The 18,010-nt window shown below is 42.6% G+C and overlaps 1 protein-coding gene across 2 annotated transcripts in view; it reads right to left on the bottom strand.

Moving 5' to 3' along the window:
- Nucleotides 1-195: 195 nt before the first annotated feature.
- Nucleotides 196-18,010, bottom strand: part of RHOJ (ras homolog family member J) — a 48,997-nt gene continuing 31,182 nt past the window's right edge. For both annotated transcript variants that reach the window (XM_048947628.1, XM_048947626.1), the window contains 4 exons: nucleotides 9,214-9,272; nucleotides 5,182-5,346; nucleotides 3,888-3,983; nucleotides 196-3,156 (listed from right to left, as the gene is read on the bottom strand). In XM_048947628.1, the coding sequence (XP_048803585.1) occupies nucleotides 3,010-3,156; nucleotides 3,888-3,983; nucleotides 5,182-5,346; nucleotides 9,214-9,272 (467 nt within the window). In that variant the 3' untranslated portion in view covers nucleotides 196-3,009. The remainder of the gene's footprint in view (nucleotides 3,157-3,887; nucleotides 3,984-5,181; nucleotides 5,347-9,213; nucleotides 9,273-18,010) is intronic.

Consider the following 18,010-nt stretch of genomic DNA (forward strand, 5'->3'; position numbering starts at 1 on the left):
TGGCCTGTGCTATTCCTTCCTCTCCAAGACCACGGTGTAACATGGCAGATCCTTGAAAAATGCCACATTGTGAGGATGAATGTGTGTATGTAACCCCACACAGGACTGATGTTTATGAGACCTGCATTAGCCACATCTTTTTTTAAAAAAATCAGTTATTTTTGTTGGAAGAGGAATGAAAACAATATGGAGTGTGTGGATTGCGACCACTCACCCTCTCTTTCAGCTCACAAATGACAAATTTTGGTCTCAATTAGCTTGAAAAACTTGAAAACGGTTTCGCAAACTTGATGTGTTAGACTTTGTAAATACAAACAAAGCCCTGGTTAGTTGTAGTATTTTTTCCATATATCTGCTTTCAGTGCTACGCAACGATTTGTGCAGGGTGCTACAGTTTAATAAATCAGCACAGTAGCATTTTAGCTTCTTCATCACCATATTTGCCTGCTTTGGCAGGGGGGTTGGACTTGATCTCTGGAGGTCCCTTCCAATGCCTACAATTCTGTGATTCTGTAATATGGGTTTTTGTAAGTTATTTTTCCTCAAACCACTGCAATTACATTAATGGTACAACTTCCTATATGATTTTATATGTCTGTCCCGTCCCATCCCATCAGCATTAATAGGCACCCCTGATACCAGGCAAAAATATCATTTGGTTATTGTGGCTTTCTCTGACACATGCTAGGAATGCTATATTGTACTTTCCACTGTGCTCATTATTTTATGATAAGCTCAGCTGTCAGTCTGAATTGTTGTTTTGTGAAGCTCTGAGAATACTTGGCAGCTCCAAACTGAGTGTTTCCATTGCACTTCAGCTACAGCAGACTTCACTTACTTTAACCAGAGTTGCATATAGGCTAATGTTTTACAGCAGCCTAAATCACAAAGCCATCACCCTGTTTTATTTCCACTGAAGCAAACAGCAGCACAGTGAAGCTCTGATTATTTTCTCTGTTGAAACCCTTCTTTTATTTTTCAGTGGACTTTTGGCCACTCCTACTTTTCTTCATGCTCTTCTAACACCGTGTTACACCTCTCAGATCAGCTGATTACTGATGTCCCTGCTGTGTGAATGCTCAGTGCTGGGACAGCAGCACAGCCTCTATGGCACGACATGAGCTCCTTCACCAGGCTCAGCTCTGTCCTCACTCTGAGCTGTGTTGTGTCAGTCAGTCCATTTCTCTGCAACATGATAGAAGATATGCACAATGATTGCCATCAGTAAGGAAGCATCTCTTTTGTATAGCTATTGATTAGCAGAATTTTAGCTATCATCCATGCTTACATGCAGCACAAGAGGCGGTGAGTAGCACTGACCTCAAGTTTGGCCAGTTTTGACTCATCTCTATTGGAAAAGTTCTGTGTCTGATCTGGTTTCTGTCTGTGTCTGTGGTAAATAAAATTTGTGCTCGAGTGAAAACAGGAGCTTGGATCTGTCATCTTCCATGGGTAAAGGATGGAGCATTGCATCATGACTGTTCTCTTCTGTTTGCTGCTTAGTTTGAGCAGTTTTCAAAATGCTGGATGGAGATGCTGCTTTTGCAAGGAGTTATATTGGAGGTCTCTGTATTTTCTGCTTGGGGAATGAAATCCACAAGACAAACTCATGGCACTGCCATTGTTCTCAAAGGCAGATGCCCTTTGAGCTCACCTCTGAGCATCAGTGTTGCTGTGAGATGCAAAAGTACAGGCTTCCCAGAGAGACTTTAGTGGAAAGGCACCATTCTTCCAGCAGCACAGGGAGCTTATGGGCAGCCTGTGCTCCCTCGAGGTCTTCCCACCCTTGTGCTAAGGGCTGCAACCCATCCTGTGAAAGTCCACTGCTGAGAACTGCAACTTAAACAGCACTTACCGCAATGAGGCTGTGAAAGAGTGGGAGCGAAGCACAATAATGAATGAGAGGAGGGGGACCACAGTAAATCACAATGATTATAATTTCGCTTTGATAAGGTTTTTACATGAGATACTCTAAAAAAATCATAAGGCACTTGGATCATCTTAAAGTACTTGAGATTGGTGTCACCTTTGGCTTTTTGGCTTTTGCTATTTTTGTCTGCTGGGTGGGACGTAGAAATCCAGCTGATCTATAAGGTAATTTTTCAGTTGCCATGGCAATGTGTCTCTTTCATATTCTCAGTTTGGAAAGGCAATTTTTCCAAGCTGGTATTTCATGTCCAGGGCAATATTTGGTGGCAGAATATCAGTACACAAACACTACAACTCTGTTCTTCCTTTCCCAGCTTACAGAAACATGGCTCAGCCTGAATATTCCCTTGTACAAATAGAGTTACTTGCATTTTTTTGTTTTAGAACATTCCTTAAGTCTGGAGGTAAATGTTGATCTGTTTCGATAGCTTGGGTGCAGCAACATACTGACGCTGTGAAGTTTCACCATTAAGTGAAAACAAACTGGAATTGTTCCACCTTTGCTTCCATGCGGATTGAACAAAAATAAGTATATCCTGAAGTAATGAATTTTATAAAAGAGAAGTAGTTCAAAAGTACATCCTACCTATAGCGTACGTCTTACATAGTAGATTTCTACAGATCTCCATGTTCTTTCAGTCAGTTCAGATTAAATTCCTTAGTACTGCAAATTTTTAATTTTGATCAATTCTTCCTTAAGGCCACAAATGGAGTTTGTTCTGTTTCTTTTATCCCTTTATTTTTTATTTATTTATTTTTTTTTCCCCCACACAGTGCCGCCTTCTTATTCCTAAGGTGAAGAAGAATCAAGCAGGAGCAGGCATCCTTGTTTCTGTTGGCTCAGCACAGTCTGCAGTGGTGGGAACAGGCTGCATATAACGCTGAAGGTTTGGATTGCACATAGATAACAGCTGGCCTATTGTGATACAGCTTGGAGGTTTCACAGAATGGAGGGCTCCTATTTGGGTAAAAAGGACCCCTTTCTGGTCATGTTCCCCTTTTCAGTTGCTTATGACCTTCATTGCCTTTCTAACCTGCTTGTTTTCATTGAACTCATCTCACTTTTCTTTCCAAGTGACTTCATACAATGGTGCAGCATCTATGGCACTTTGCACAGTGCTTCTTCTTCTTCTTGGGGTGGAAAATGGTCAGGATTGCTTCATCAAAGACAGTCTTAAGGCCTTTCTGTGTAAGGGCTGAGCACTCCAGGTAGCATTGTGCTCCAATCTGAAAAAGGAGAGAGGAAGCATGAGTAACCACTGTCTGGAGAGGTAGAGAGACCGTGCTCCAGCATCTTTCTGTGTGAATATTGTCCTGACCTTCAGAAAATGGGGTGAGATCCTCTGTTTTGTATCTGGCTGCCTATAGATTTGAGGGACAAGACCAGTAATCATCCTGAGTGAGAGAGCACCAAGTGCTGTCTATCTTAACACTGCAAAAAAGATGTATTCTCTCCCTATGCTTTGGCTACCAAGCATGAGTAAATGGAGTGAGATGCAATGAAATGAAAAGTAGGGATATTAGATGCTCTTGAAGCACATTTCCCATTTATTTAGGAAACTGGCTGTGGTGTTCTTGTTATCTATCACAGACTAGAGGGATTGAGATGTGGCTCAGGACTTCTTAGCAGTATTAGCACACCAGATGAATAACCAGAACTGGACTGCTTCTGTCTGCTAGGAGAAGTGGTGAAAAGGGTGGACTTGGTATGAAGGTGCCAGAGAGGCTGCTCTTAATTTCTACAAGCTGAGGTAGTCAGTAAAATCTGTTTTGTTGTCCCTTTCCCCACTACTGCTTTGCCTGGAGGTAGGTTGGGTGTTGCACCAAAGCAGTGGGCTCAGAAGCCAGAATCTGTTTCTACTTCCAGGGGGTTTGATATCTGGCTGGGAACAACCAACGAGCCCTGCTGAGAGTTTGCTGTGATCAACTGATTTCACGGGACTCCAAAAAGTTGTTACCTCCTTTGCCAGCTTCACGCCATGCTCATAGGTGAGTGGTTTCTCCTTCATGTAAAGCAAACGAGCCAAAGTTTTGGGATCATCTCGCAGATCAATCTAGTAAAAAACACACAAAACCCATGTTCAGTACTGCCTTCTTGAAAGATATATTCATAGGTTTACAAACCCATAGTCATATCCTTGAACAAGGATGTCTGTCCTCACAGCCTCAGGTGAGAAATGAATTACATATGTATTTTCTCTTCTTTCCTTTCTTTAAATTTTCTGTTTAATGTGGCTTAGTTCTTATTGGACAGCTATCAGGCCACAGCTCAGATGGCTGCAGCATAGTACAGACGCATTTCTCAGTGGTTATACATTATGCAAAGTGTTGGTAGAAGCCTAAGTCACACTGGAAAGGGAGTCTGCTATGATCCTGCACTGCATCACCTGTAAAACAGAGTGACAGACCAAACAGACACAGCTCTGGATGGCTGACTTGAAGCAAAATCCTTTATTTCCATGGAAAATATCAAAGTGAAACATCCTGGCATTTCTAAACCAGCCATTTTCAGAGTATGTGTTCCAAAGCATAACTGCTGTTTTAGAGTATTCCAGTGTGGTAAACAAAGCCAGTGCTTGAATAACCAGACTTTCCTATGGCATGAGGATTTTATTTTTGCTCAGAAAGTGATCTCTTTCTCTAATTTGGTTTAGATTACTGCCCCGTACTTAGACATTTTCCTGACTTTAGCATCCCTGCTTTTCATGATCTCTGTCCAGCCTGTGTCTTGGAAACCCATAGATTCATAGGTTTTAAGGCTGAAACAAAGTGCTTTGATTGTTCAGTCTAACATCCCCTAAAGCACAGGTGGGATGATGAGTCAGTAATTGTAATGTTGATGTAAAGCATGAGGGAGGCCATTTCCTTCCTATGTCTCTAAGTTGTTTGGCTAATTATTCTCTTTATTAAAATTGAGCCTGAATTTAGTTTCTGCTTCCAGCCATAGCCTTTGATGTTTGCTTTTCCTCCCATTAAAGACCTATCAGAAATCTCTTATCCCTATAGGATTTTACACCTTCACACCATATTAATATACATGTGAATAAGGGGTTTTACCAGTTGTGACTAACTCAATGGGTCAACTGCATGTTGGCTTCCATTTTCATGGAAAATTTCGTCTATGGCTTTCCCTCTAATGCTGAATTCTGGTTTTCATATATGAAGTCCAATAGGAAGCCTCAGTCTCCAGCCCTTAGCCATAAGGCTGTGAGAACCACTGCAGAGGTGAACTGTGCCCCAAAGGAGTGTTACCTGTGTTCCTATGAGGACATAAGGCACATTGGGCATGCAGACCTTCAGCTCAGGTACCCACTCCTCCTGGACGTTGTGGTATGAGGCAGGGTTTACCACTGAGAAGCAGATCAAGAACACGTCTGTGTTGGGGTAGGACAGGGGTCTCAGCTGGTTGTAGTCCTCCTGCAGGGAGAGAATGGCAGGGGTTATGAGGTGGTGGAAAATGATGGGTGAAGGGGACATCTCCCTTCTGGGGAAAGGCTGAGAGCCCTGGGGCTGCTCAGCCTGGAGAAAGGGAGCTGAGAGGGGTTCTTTTTCTTTCATCTTGGTGATTCAAACTACTTCTGAATAGAGACTTGTTTCCTAAAAAATACTAATAGTGTAAAAATATTCTGCACCAACCTTTTCTAAACAAGAAAACTTATTTATTCTGAAAGGAAGTATGAGGCCAAATACAGCTTTGTAACATTAAAAATAATTAAAGAAACATCCTAAAATACAAAGAAAATGTTTTGTTTTGTCTAGCTGCAAGTTAATTGTCCCAGGCTCACTTTAAGAGGAAGGATGTATTCCCAGTCATCACCTTCAGTACCACACTGGTTTCCAGCCCCGGTCACAGACTCCCTGCTGTGCTCTGCACAGCTCAAGAGACACGTTTCTGACTGCATTTGATGATAAGACATCCTCCTTTTGACCCAACCAAGGGGAAGAAGTTGTTCTTTTATCTATCTGAGGTTGTTTAATGTTGGAAAACTTCACGTGAGACCTCTGTCCTTCAGCAAGAACACTCCCTTGGTGCACTGGGGAAATTTAGTAGCAAAGATAACCTGCTGCATTTTGCAAAGCCACGGTAATTGTTGACTGAGCTAGATGTCACTGAAAGTGTTGACTTGAAGATTTACATGGGAACAGGAGCCGTTTGGACATAGCAGCCAAGAAGGAATGCCTATTCACATAGAGGGAATTTTGTAAGGGAAATTCAGAGGCAATATGGAAATCATCCGTGACAGAGGCCACAAAGAAGTACAGTTGGTGGGAGGAGGTTTGTTTGAGGCTCTGGACATGATATGTTGTCTTCTCCAACATTAAGAATATTTACTCCACAGCCGACATGGGTTGTAGTTAGGTGCCTGGCAAAGGCCTTTCCTACGATTTTTCAGTGTAATTGCTGTAAATCAGCCTCCTAAAACAGCCACGTGGTGGCAGCAAGCTCTCTAGGAATCTTGATTTAGGACTTCTGGAACGGAATTGGCTAAATATAACAAGTTAGCGTATTCCAGATGTGCCTATTTAGAAAAACGGTGACATTGTGCCATTAAAATCCAAACTGGAAGCCTCGAGCACTTCCAGCGGGTGGTGGCAGCTACAGAAGTGCACATTTAATTGGATTTTTTCATTCCTCTGAAGCCCCCAGAAAATCTTTTCTTAAGGAGCATTCCAGATTTGTGTTGGTGGCACTGAGCATTGTTTATGCTGTAAGGAGGGACAACCACATGTCACGGTGCAGAGGTCAGGGCACACAGGAGCTCACATGGGTGTGTTAATGCACACACAGATACAAGATATTATAGATATGAGTTGATCTCATGCATCCCTGTTGCTGGGCTGGCAGGAGCCTCCAGAGCACCCCAGCTGAGGGCCCTTTCTGTGTTCATGCTCCAGCAGAAAGCTGCAAAACCTTGCAATGGATCATTGTGAAATGATGTGTCCACATCAGAATTGTTTCTTGCTCAGAGGTGGTTCATTGTTGAAGGAAAGCAAGTAAAGAGGGTAAAAAAGGTGCTGGATGCTTGCCCTGCTTTGGGGCATTTCTGTAGTGACAGTGATGTTGAAGAAGGGACACGAGTCTTTGTGCACGTGGGCTGTAACTGATCATTAATTCATTTCCTTGGCTCATGCTTGCATCCTGTTGGCAGTCATTTGGATTATGCAGGGCTTCCCAGCTACACTGCCTGGCCACCGGCTGAGCTATGTGCCTGTAATGTGCTGTGCCCGAGAAAGTACAAAACTTTGTATTTTGTAATGTTGCTGCTGTCACGATCTCCCTGTGTACACTGCCTGCCATTAAAGCACTCCACACCTGATTCCAGCTTAGGGAAAGAAAAGCAAACAAACTAACAACAAAGCAATGTTTTCTTTTCCCTCCTAGGACTTTTTGTGCCCAGAGACACAGAAAACCAGATCCCTCAGCTCTTGGGTTCTTGCCAGCTCTCCCTGCAGGCTGACAGAGGGTCCTGCTGCAGAAGTACATTCTCCAATTGTTATTTCATTAGCATGTGTTTTATAGCATCGTAATGTCAAGTGCTATTTTTGGCTATGACTTCACACCAGTGCCTTTGGAAAGCCACACAACACAAGGAGAAGGAGTGAGGAAACAACCCAGATGATCTGTTGTTACAGCTTGAGCATGTGGGAAGCATCATCCCCGCTGCCTCCATGCAGATACAATCTGGTCATCAAACAGTGATTCATGCTCCAGGTTTTGCCTATGGCCACGTCCTCTGGACCAAAGTCTGAGATGGAAACGATCCCGAGGAGCTGGAAATGTTACTGGGAGGCAGGTGGTGGTCTGGCTGGTTGGAAGCAAGAGATGGCAATATGATTGTGGAGGAATGGAGGGAGGGTGAGGTCTGACAGAGGAACAGATTTATGGTTCTTTTGGCTCAGGAGAACAAATAAGAGGATGTGTTGCTGAGGAAATGAGTGGCAGGTGGTACTGTCAGCCCTTCAAAACAAGCAGAAATATTAAGGCACTGAGCAAAATCTGATTGAGTACTGAATATAACTCCAGTCTCGTTTGCAGAGGCTCACAGAGTTGCCAGATCGTGACAGACACACTGAGCTTTGCCTTTGTGAGTGCAGAAAAGAAAATTACACATGCACCTTCTTGAATATCTCAAGCGAAATGAAGACTTGGATCATTCTTTAGGACTGGATTTTAGATCATCTGTTTACACTTTGTAAATAGGAAGGATGAGTGGACTGTAACTGACACTGAGATAGCTATGAAGTTGCCTACAGGCAAGTGACAGCAAAAAAAACAACGACAAAAAGCAAAACCAAGAGTATAAATGCACAGGTCCTGCTGAGTGTAGCTTTTTCTGGAAGTGACAGTCTGTTTTGTTGCAGATTTTGACCTCTCTGCACACTGCAGAGAAGTACAGTCTGCAGTAAGTGGCCTCTTGCAGACAGCAGAGTCTCATTCTGCGTTATTTATGCATTTTATAGCAGTGGTGGGGATGAGTTGTAGTTGGGCTTAGCGATCTTAGAAGTCTTCTGCAACTTTAATGATTCTATGATTGTATGAGTAGCTGGTAGATGTGGACTTGAGCCCTTCCTGGCTGGGAAGGAGCTGGGATCTGTTCCCTGTCCTCTTGGCAGCTGATTTCCTACAAGGTTTGCGTGCCACTGATGGTTTTCTCTTTGTTCTGTAAGTCACTGGCATTTTGGAGGTAGAAGAGAGAGTTCATCATGAGCCTGGTACCTTCTTCTGCTTGGAATGTGATCCCATCCTGGGATGAGTGCCTGTCTGCCTGAGTTAACGTGTCTGCAGTCAATAGCTGGTGACTGATAGCCTGCTGTTGTATTATACTGGTTTTCTGGTCTTAGAAACTGGAATTCTTCTCTGAATCTCCAATGCCACCATGTGGTAGTTGTAAGAAAATGGTGACTTTTATAAAGGGCTATAGGGATGGAGTGGAGTGGGGATGGAGTGCGTGCATGGGAGGCTGAACTTCGCCATCAGGCTTTGCTTTTTGCTTAGACAAAATCCCATCGTAGGGATGTATGTATGTGTGTATGTTTTGTTGCTGAACCAGAATGAAATCTGCATGTAAAATCTAAAAGGAGGTCTGCAGTTCAGCCATTACAGCTTATTGTGAGTTATTAAAATTTTGTTTACTAAAAAAAACCAAACACAAAAAGCAACAACAAAAACATCAAAACAACATGATAAAACAACAGAACCTATATGTGATAGTAAATAAATAAATAAATAAATAAATAAAAATCAAGAGAAAGTCAACTTATTGATGTTTTGCAGTCATTTACCTGCCCTGCCGTGTCATAAAGTCCCAGCAGGTGCTGTTGTCCTCCCACAGTCACGGTTACTGAAAGAGAGAAGCAGAGGGATGTTGCTTATGCACAAGCCAGTGGAATCATTTTAGTAACTTTTAATCCTACAATGCCAATACACCCCTGTGCTGGACATTGGCGTGTGTCTTAGTATATGCTTTGTAATGGAAAAGCACCTACCAGTTTGTAGAAGATAATAGCCTCTAGACTGGGGAACAGTGTCCTGCTTGAAATCTCTTAGACTTAAAGTCTCTGTCACTGTGGCTGGACGGACTGATTATTCAGCAGCTTTACTTGCTTGCACAGCGATGCAGTAATTTTGCTAGCATATGAACAGAACAAAACTGACATCCTGAAAGCATGAAGGCTCAGCAAGGAGCAGACTTGCTGATGAGAGCAGAACGGGACACTGCTGAGGCTGTCTTGTGATGTGGAAAGGAAAGAAGAGATGGAGAAGGGTTCAGGAGTCCTCCTTTATCTCCTCACTTAGGGAGGTAGCATGCACATAGTGCAGTTCACATAGGGACTTGAAATGGGGCAAGCTGTTGAGTGTGGAGGTACCATAAATACTTGAGGTTTGTGGATGGGAAAGCCTAGGGAAAGGATACCAAGAGTTGAACTTTTCAGGAGACACTGGTAAATGATTTCCCCATGGGAATTTACTCTCTGGTAGAATAATTGTCTTTGCAATGCATGTCTCAAGTCCACACCTATAAGGTCAAGAGCAAATGCATTGTATATGAACTGCAGTTAATATCTGGTTGTAGCAGGGACCATAAGCTCCTTCTTCTGATGCCTTTCAGAATAGTTTCTGAGAAGTGAAGTTATCAATATACTGAATATAATGTTTTCTCCAGCATCAGATACTCCTGGGGATACTGTCAATACTTGCTGGGAAACATTTCCTTCCCTCCTGAATGCAGTTCAGTAGAAGTTTTGTAAGGAATTGGGAATGCCCTTTCCCATTCCCAATGCCTGCTGTTCTCTGGGCTTAGCCCAGGCAGGACAGGAATGTGTTCTGTAGGAACTTGTTTGAAAATAATGATTTAAAAAAATATATCATTTGTAAATCTTCTTGTCTTAAAGCATAATTGCAAATGTAGGATTTCTATGACTGAAATGTAACAATCCCTGTTACGCTCCAGATAGAGATTGAAACCCAGACATGCCTCATGTCAGTCTTTAATTCCCTTTGTTTCCCATAACTCAGCATCTGAATACTGCTGAAACTACATGTCCCAGGCTTGAAAAAAATAGCAGTTTGAATATTCAACAAGAATACAAAGTCATTACAGCAGTACGTTTTTGTAGCTGCTTCTGTGTATTTCAAGTGCATTCAAGAATCCTGATTCTGGTCATGTACTTTCTTTCCAAAAGTATATATTTTTAGCTGATCCATATGAGGGAAATAGGAATAGAGTTGCTAGGGGTTAACTTCACACATGCTGCTCAGTGTCCAGCAAACTTCATTTAAGCTGCCATGGACCTAGCTTCAGGAGATGTTGCAGCTCCTCCTAAAGCTAGGAATGCCAAAGGAACCTGCAAATGGAAGCCATAAGGATACTTACGACATCTGGCACCCACCAAAGTCATCCAGTCAAAAGAAGTGTAAGACCTTAATGACACATCCCTGTCATTCTCCTAGGAACTACAATCCATTCATTTCAGCTTTGTCCCCCTGCAGCTTTTTTCTTTTGGAAATGCTATGTCTGAATGCAGTGTCACTGCCTCCTGGGGTGGACATCATGGCAGATGAGGAGTGGTGTGATGGGACCCCTGGCTCCCTCAGGTCTGCAAGTGACCCGATGACTCAAAACTGGGTCATTTTCCACTTCCACGTGTGTGAGAGTCATCTCCAGGAAATCAAGTGACACATCGCTCCTGGCATGTCCCCCAGCTTCCTCCTCTTTGAAAAACAAGATCTGATTACAAAGACAGTGATTTTCTACCTCGGATTTATCCTGCTGGTTACATATATCCTTTGTGAAATGAAAATCAGAACTATTCTGTTTTGCCCTGTAATTGGCCTAAATACCAAACTTTAAATGTAGAATTGTTCTCAGCGCCTTTCTTTAATTGCTGCTGTAATCATCTACTAGGACTCTGCTAGCCAATATTTTTCAAAAGAAAGCCTGTAAGTCTCATGATTTGCTGTCATCTCAACACAGGGTGAGATCTCTGTTCTGCTGAGCAAATACAATTGCCCATCTGATATTTACAGTGTCTAAAATACACTTCCAAGGTGGAAGCACAGGGAGCCTCTGAGGCTGGGATTCAGCTGACTGCACTAAGTGGAGCTCTTGGTCTAATGAGGTGGTGAGGAATTCATTGCTTTGTCTGTAGCCCACAGATGTTTAGTGATTTTAAAGTTGGATAGGATTCACAGCATCATTCATTCTGCTCTGAATAGCTTATCTGGTGTCTTCCTACAGGGTATTTTTCTTGTTCTTATACCGTTCCTGTAGCTCTTCTCCACATTCCTACTCAAGTAGTCAGTGAGATGAGACACTGAGGTCTTAGCAATGATTTCCTTAATGATTTAGCCAGTGGTAACATGACTTGGCTATCCTTACCTGTCTTTCCTCAGTTGCTGACCTAAAGCTTGCATTGGCTGATTATTCTCATTACCTAATGAGCCTTGCAGTAGTTTTTGCTTTTCTTTAGCCCAAAGCGAATTTATTCTTGCCTTTTGATGTTGTAATTGCTCTGATTATATTCTTTTTACTCTGTGTTTGCATGGAAAACCTGGAGACTGACTCAGATGCCCAATCAAGTCAGGAGGCAAATAGCCACATGGGTCACACAGAGTTCTCATGGTATGGAAGACAATGTTAAAGATTTCTGAGAGACTGGGATTGACTATGCAGGGACAAGCTTTTGGAGCACGATGTTTTGGAAGCACCTGAGATGCAATATTGAAATGCTTTCAAAGTTTCCTTTCCAGGCATCTAGGCACTGCACTTCTCCTTAGGCTCTAATTTCTCTCAGCTCTCTCATGATTAGGGATGAGCAGAGACAACAGCAAGACATGTGTAACACTGGGCACTCCTGCCCACCCCTTGAACAATGTGAAGTTTTGGAATTAGTGGAAAATTCCAGTGGAATTAGTGGGAAAATGCCCAATCCTGACCTGCATTGCAGCTGATTTGGAAAAGCAGACTAGTACTGCGTGACAGCTGTGGTGTGCCATTCTGCAACAGGAATAGATGCATCCAGTGTCATCTTACAGAACAATTTATGATTTACTTTGTGTTTTTTAGCATCTTGAGAAGATAGAGATAGGATTTATATCTTGCCTGCAGCTCTCCACAGCTGGGCATTTGCTGTGCAGAGAAAGCTAGCAGAACAGAGGTACCTGTCCACTAATCACTTTTATTCAAACAGCTGATACAAAGTGCTGCAAATCTTTCAAAGTATATTGAGAAGACAGACTTTAATGTTGGCCAGCCTACACGACAAAGAACACAAAAGCAGTGGAAGTGGATTAAGAAGATCAAGCAGAGTGCATCAGGTCCAGAAATGACTGAATGAAAATGGAAATTCCCTAAGCTTTCAGAATAAGCACAACCCTAAAACAGGAGCCAGCTCCTTCCCACTTCGGGATGTTACTTATTTATAGACAGCATGAATGAAGTTGATTTATTGGAATCATTGACCTCACTGTCTGTAAAATCAGCACTGGAGGATTTGCCATGCATTTTAGCGAGTTACTGCTCTGATGATCAATCCTTGAACAAATTCAGCTTTGCTGATAGCAGAGTCCAAGGAGCCTTGGGATCTCTGCAAGGAAAGCTGTGCCCAGTTCCTCCAGTATTATGGTACTGAGGGAGCTCTTGTAACCTCAGTGTTGTGCAAAGCTCTTTTAGATGGAAAAGACTACCCTGATTACAGTGCTTGGGGAATTGAGGAAAACCGACGTTGTATCCATTTTGTTAGGTTTCATTCAGTCTTAAATACAGGGCTGTGCACAGCAGCAGGCTGGGAGGTGCTTCCTGAGTAGTTCAGCTCACTGTGTACCATCATCTCTCCCCTTGGAAGGCAGTTCTGCTCTCAGGTTAGAAATTAATAATAACTGCCTAAGTAAATGCATTAAATTTGCAGACAAATAGACTCTGTTGTGCGCATTTCAATTATACTGTAGTTAAGGGCTTTTTTCTCTTTCCTGAAAGTAATAGCTCTAAATCCAAGCAAACCTTAGAGGTACAGTGTAGCATTAAGTAGTGTAAATAGATAGACCCTGAACATATTATTAAAAATATTATGATCATTTCTAAACAACGAAGAACACAGGATATCATCCTAACCCTGATGGAAGGGAAGCTCTCTTTGTGATATCATGTGGTTGTTTGTGGCATTGGGATGAGTGAGAGAAGAAAATTTTGGGTGTGACTGTAGCATGAGCCTATCCAAAAAAACTGAAAGGCAGAATGTAGATTATTATCTATATCTATATTTTTTAGCTCTACTAAATATTTTTAAGCTTCCATCACCATAGCCCAATGTCTAGGAGTATGTTTTGCTGGAACTGGGATTATGGCTCGAGTCAATAGCAAAGGCTATTGTAGTGCTGAGATAAAGAGCTACTGATAATTGGAATAATCTTATTAATGTTTTAACCAGCCGTGCTGACCTGACCTGACCAGATCCTATGGCATTTTCATTTATTTTAACACAGATGGAATCAGTCAAGACTCTTTAAAGCAGCTCTTTATTGAAACCCAATTCAGTGAAGAATGTATTTGGAGTCTCTTAACAGAGATGTTATGAGCATGGTGAGTACAACAAGGAGTGTGACTTTTTCTCCAGAGAGAAAAGGTGGGAACAAAGGGAGTCTTTATCAAGTGTTATCAAAGGAACATGAAACTTCATAAGCAGCACTGGAATAAATGGAAGATTAGTGGCAAAATGAGACAAATCTCACTGAAATGTTCCCAGGCATTACATACGTTATTTTTCAAAATAATTACAGAAGTTGTTTGTGTGGTTGATGGAATCCAGGCAGTTCTCTACTGCTTCTCTTCTTGCACTGCTGGAGGATCAGAGGGAGATTTATTTATTTATCTATTCATTATTATTATTATTTTTTACTAGAAAGGAGAGAGAAGCAGTCTGGAGAAGCAAACACTACATTGTCTCCTTAAAAGCAGTGGTGATCTGTCATGGTCTCATTAGATGGCAGTGAGAGCAGATAATGCTCATGGAAAGACACAAAATCTCTGCTCTGCAGTGGCCAGGTTGTCCTCACTGTGAGCTGGCTCTTAGATGACAGAGCAGCTATTTCACTGTGACTTATACTGGCAGAAGGCGCTATGCCCTGAACTTGACAGAGGTCCTTAGCACTTGCTGAGAAAAACTTCAGCAAAGGCATTTTAATCCTCAGCAGCTATAACTTCAGTGGGTTGCATTTTTCGAGGCTGACAGACTGAGGAGCTTTTACTTCTAGCATTCCTGAAGCATTCCTGGCTGAGTGTGGCCAAGGAGCCTCTTGGGCAGACAGTCTGTGCTGGTCATCCCACATTAGTCAGTACTGGTAATTGTGGTAGAACAGCCAAGGAATGAGGGGCATGGAGATAAGATGGATGTGTCCTGGAAGCTGGGCGTAGGAGGTGGAGACATGCTGCTCTGGCTGCTGGATGTGCTTCAAGGGAAAAATGGCTTCTCTGTTTAGAATCATACAATATCACGTTGGAAGAGACCCATAAAGATCACTGAGTCCAAGCCCTGGCTCCACACATCACAACCCAAACCCTATGTCTAAGAGTGGTGTCCCAGCTCTCCCTGAGCTCTGGCACTCAGGGCTGAGCCCACTGCCTTGGGCAGCCTGTCCCATGCTCACCGCCCTCTGGAGCACAGCCTTTCCCTAATTCCCACCTGGCCCTCCCCTGATGCAGTTCCATGCCATTCCCTTGGGCCCCTCTACTCCCTGTGAAGAGCTGTAGACCGCGACTCAGCCTCCACTCTGCCTCTTTATTTGTCTTGCCCTCCATACCCTTCCCATCTTTTCCTCAACAAAATCTACAGATGCCAAAGCTAGAAGACAAGGAAAATCTAGTTGTACACAGAAGGTGTCAGGAACATATTTCCCATAGCAGCCTGGTATTAGAGGAAATACAAATTGTTTGAAACAACTTGAAAAGCATGCACCTGCTCCTGGGCCCATAGAGGGCCATGGCAAAAAACGCTGCTTTGCATTTCCCAGAAAGAACATCAGGAAATAAAAATTGTGCTCAGCCCCAGGTACCCAACTTCAGCTGCTATTTGTCCTACAGCTTGAGATCAGCCCGATATTTGTTCAGCAGCTCTAAAAATATACGACTGAGGAAGCAGAAATGTTAAAGACCATAAGCAGAAATCTTGGAAATATTCAAACTTTCTGATAAGAAAACCTGAAGTTAGAAGATTATATATATATTTTTTTCTCAGCTATCATGGAGGTTTTGAACATTGTTAATGTTTTCTCTATGTCCTGCTGAGAGCCCTACCACTGTCCTCTCAGTGTGGCAGCCACTGTGGACAATGAACTGATTGTAATGTAGGAAAAGCAACCGATGCAGATGGCTGAGATGCCAGGTCTTAACCCTCTGTGAGAGGCAGAGAAGGTGAATGCCAACCTGAGCCTATGAGATCCTTAACCTTTATTTTTGTGTGACTGCATTCATGTGAAGCAGAAGGTGGGACAGGATGTGATCATAGAGGCATAAAACAGCTTTGCTTGGAAAGGACCTAGATGGGGCAAAGGGTCCTATGCAGCTCCAGGGATGGGGTACCCACAGCTACCTGGGCAGTTCCCATGACCTGAGAAGGGCACTTTAAAGCCCACATACACCTGTGGGATAATTTGAGACTTTTCAGACTGAGTTGGTCTTGCAAGAGAGGAAGAGGCTGAAGGGGCTGGTTGATCTGGGGCAGGAACATTTTGTCCTTTGAATAGAAAAAATAATCCAAATTCCCACATAGAGCTGGACAGGAATTTTCAGCTAAAGATATTAGGTCAAAATTTTGAAGGTAGTTGCAAATGCGTTACAACTAAGGCTGACATGGATTGGTGTGAGCACCCTTTTGATTTTCAAATCCTGAAGTGAAGCAGCTCTGCTTTTCCAGCAGACTCATTTATTTACTTATTCATTTTACTTATTATTGTGGATGCCCTGTCCCTGGAGGTGTTCAAAGCCAGGTTGGATGGTGGCCCTGGGCAGCCTGGTCTATCTAATATTAGATATGGAGGTTGTTGGCCCTGCCTGCAGCAGGGGGGTTGGAGCTTGATGATCCTTGGGGTCCCTTCCAACCCAAGCCATCCTATGATTCTGTGATTCTGTGATGATTTGCAGAAAGTTTTCTCTTATCCATGTTTTATATTTTTTAGCCTGTTTTAAAAAATTAATTCTGAAATGCTTTTTCAAGAGGCAGGAATTTCTGCTGTTTAAACTTCTACCTCTTAGTTTAGAATTAATGCATCTAACCATTCCACTAATCACTCCATGCTTCAATACTACTTTTGAATCGTATGCTTCAAATGAGCTCAGTTTCCAGGAATATCCTGCACTCCCTGTTGGCTGTAACACCACTTAGACTGTATTTACTCTTGAAAAAATTTATTAGGCTTCATTCACCTTTTCTTCTGCCTTGTGAATATCAGAGGCAGCTCTGCTGAGCTCAGAGGAATGGCTTTTGGTGGGGAGGAACATCCATCATAATGTCTTCTGATTGGAAAAGTTAAGTGAATGAATTTTGAAACAAGTGCTGTGTATTTTTATGTAAATTGCTGTTAAATGGCTTTGTTTTAAAAAGCGATGGTCACTTCAGTTCCAGAAGAGAGGAAATTTATGGTGAAATGATTATTTTTGTAACATTTCCTCTGTTCCCTTAAACAAAAAAGAACCTCATCAGCAAAATACAGCATAGCAGCATATACCTCAGGTAGAAAAAATAATATTAGCCTGTAGGAAATCTGGCTTCTCTACAAATTGTTCTTTCATCCGCCAGAAACATTATTTATTTTTCATCTATCCTTATTGAAAGCTGTATTTGCTTAATAATTGACTGAAATAGAGAGTTCTTAAAGCAGGCAGTCTGAAAGATAGTTTTCCACACAATTGCTCTCCCAAGAACCAAACCCCAACCCCCCCCCCCACCCCCCCACCTTGTTTTCTGGGGCTTTAATCTGTATCAGAAGAGTTGACACAATTCTTTGCTTACATGAAAGCGACACTAATGGGGATCAGATCTGACTTCAGAATAAAGGGACTTTGAAGAAAAATCAGAGAATGTTGCAAATAAAAGGGAAATTAATCCAGGTAGAAAATCTATAGCTACTTTCTGCAAATTATTGCCAAGCATGATGTGAATTGCGCCTTTGATTTGAGTGCTGGTTAGCACAGTGAATGGATTTTAAGCAGCACATTTTACACAGCTAGAGACATGAAAAGCCTTGTTTTTAAAGAAGACATTGTTCTCTGCTTCTATTTTTATGGCGGCAACACCTAGGATCATGACTCCATTGTATCAGGCCTGTGCAAACACAGGGGCAGAGACCAGCCTGGCTCTGCAGAGAAAACATGCTAACAATGAAGGTGGAGAAGGAAAATTTCCTGTTTCACAGCAGGGGAAGTGAGGTGCCCAGAGGTGATGCAGCTCCTCTGGGCCAAGCGGGCAGCCTGAGACTGTCATGGGTGAAAAGCCCACAGCTTTAGGTTGGGTATGAGGAAGAGGTTCTACACTGAGAGGGTGGTCGGGCACTGGAACAGGCTGCCCAGGCACAGCCCCAATCTGCCAG

Source organism: Lagopus muta, chromosome 6, assembly GCF_023343835.1.
Source record: "Lagopus muta isolate bLagMut1 chromosome 6, bLagMut1 primary, whole genome shotgun sequence".
NCBI classification, from domain to species: domain Eukaryota; kingdom Metazoa; phylum Chordata; class Aves; order Galliformes; family Phasianidae; genus Lagopus; species Lagopus muta.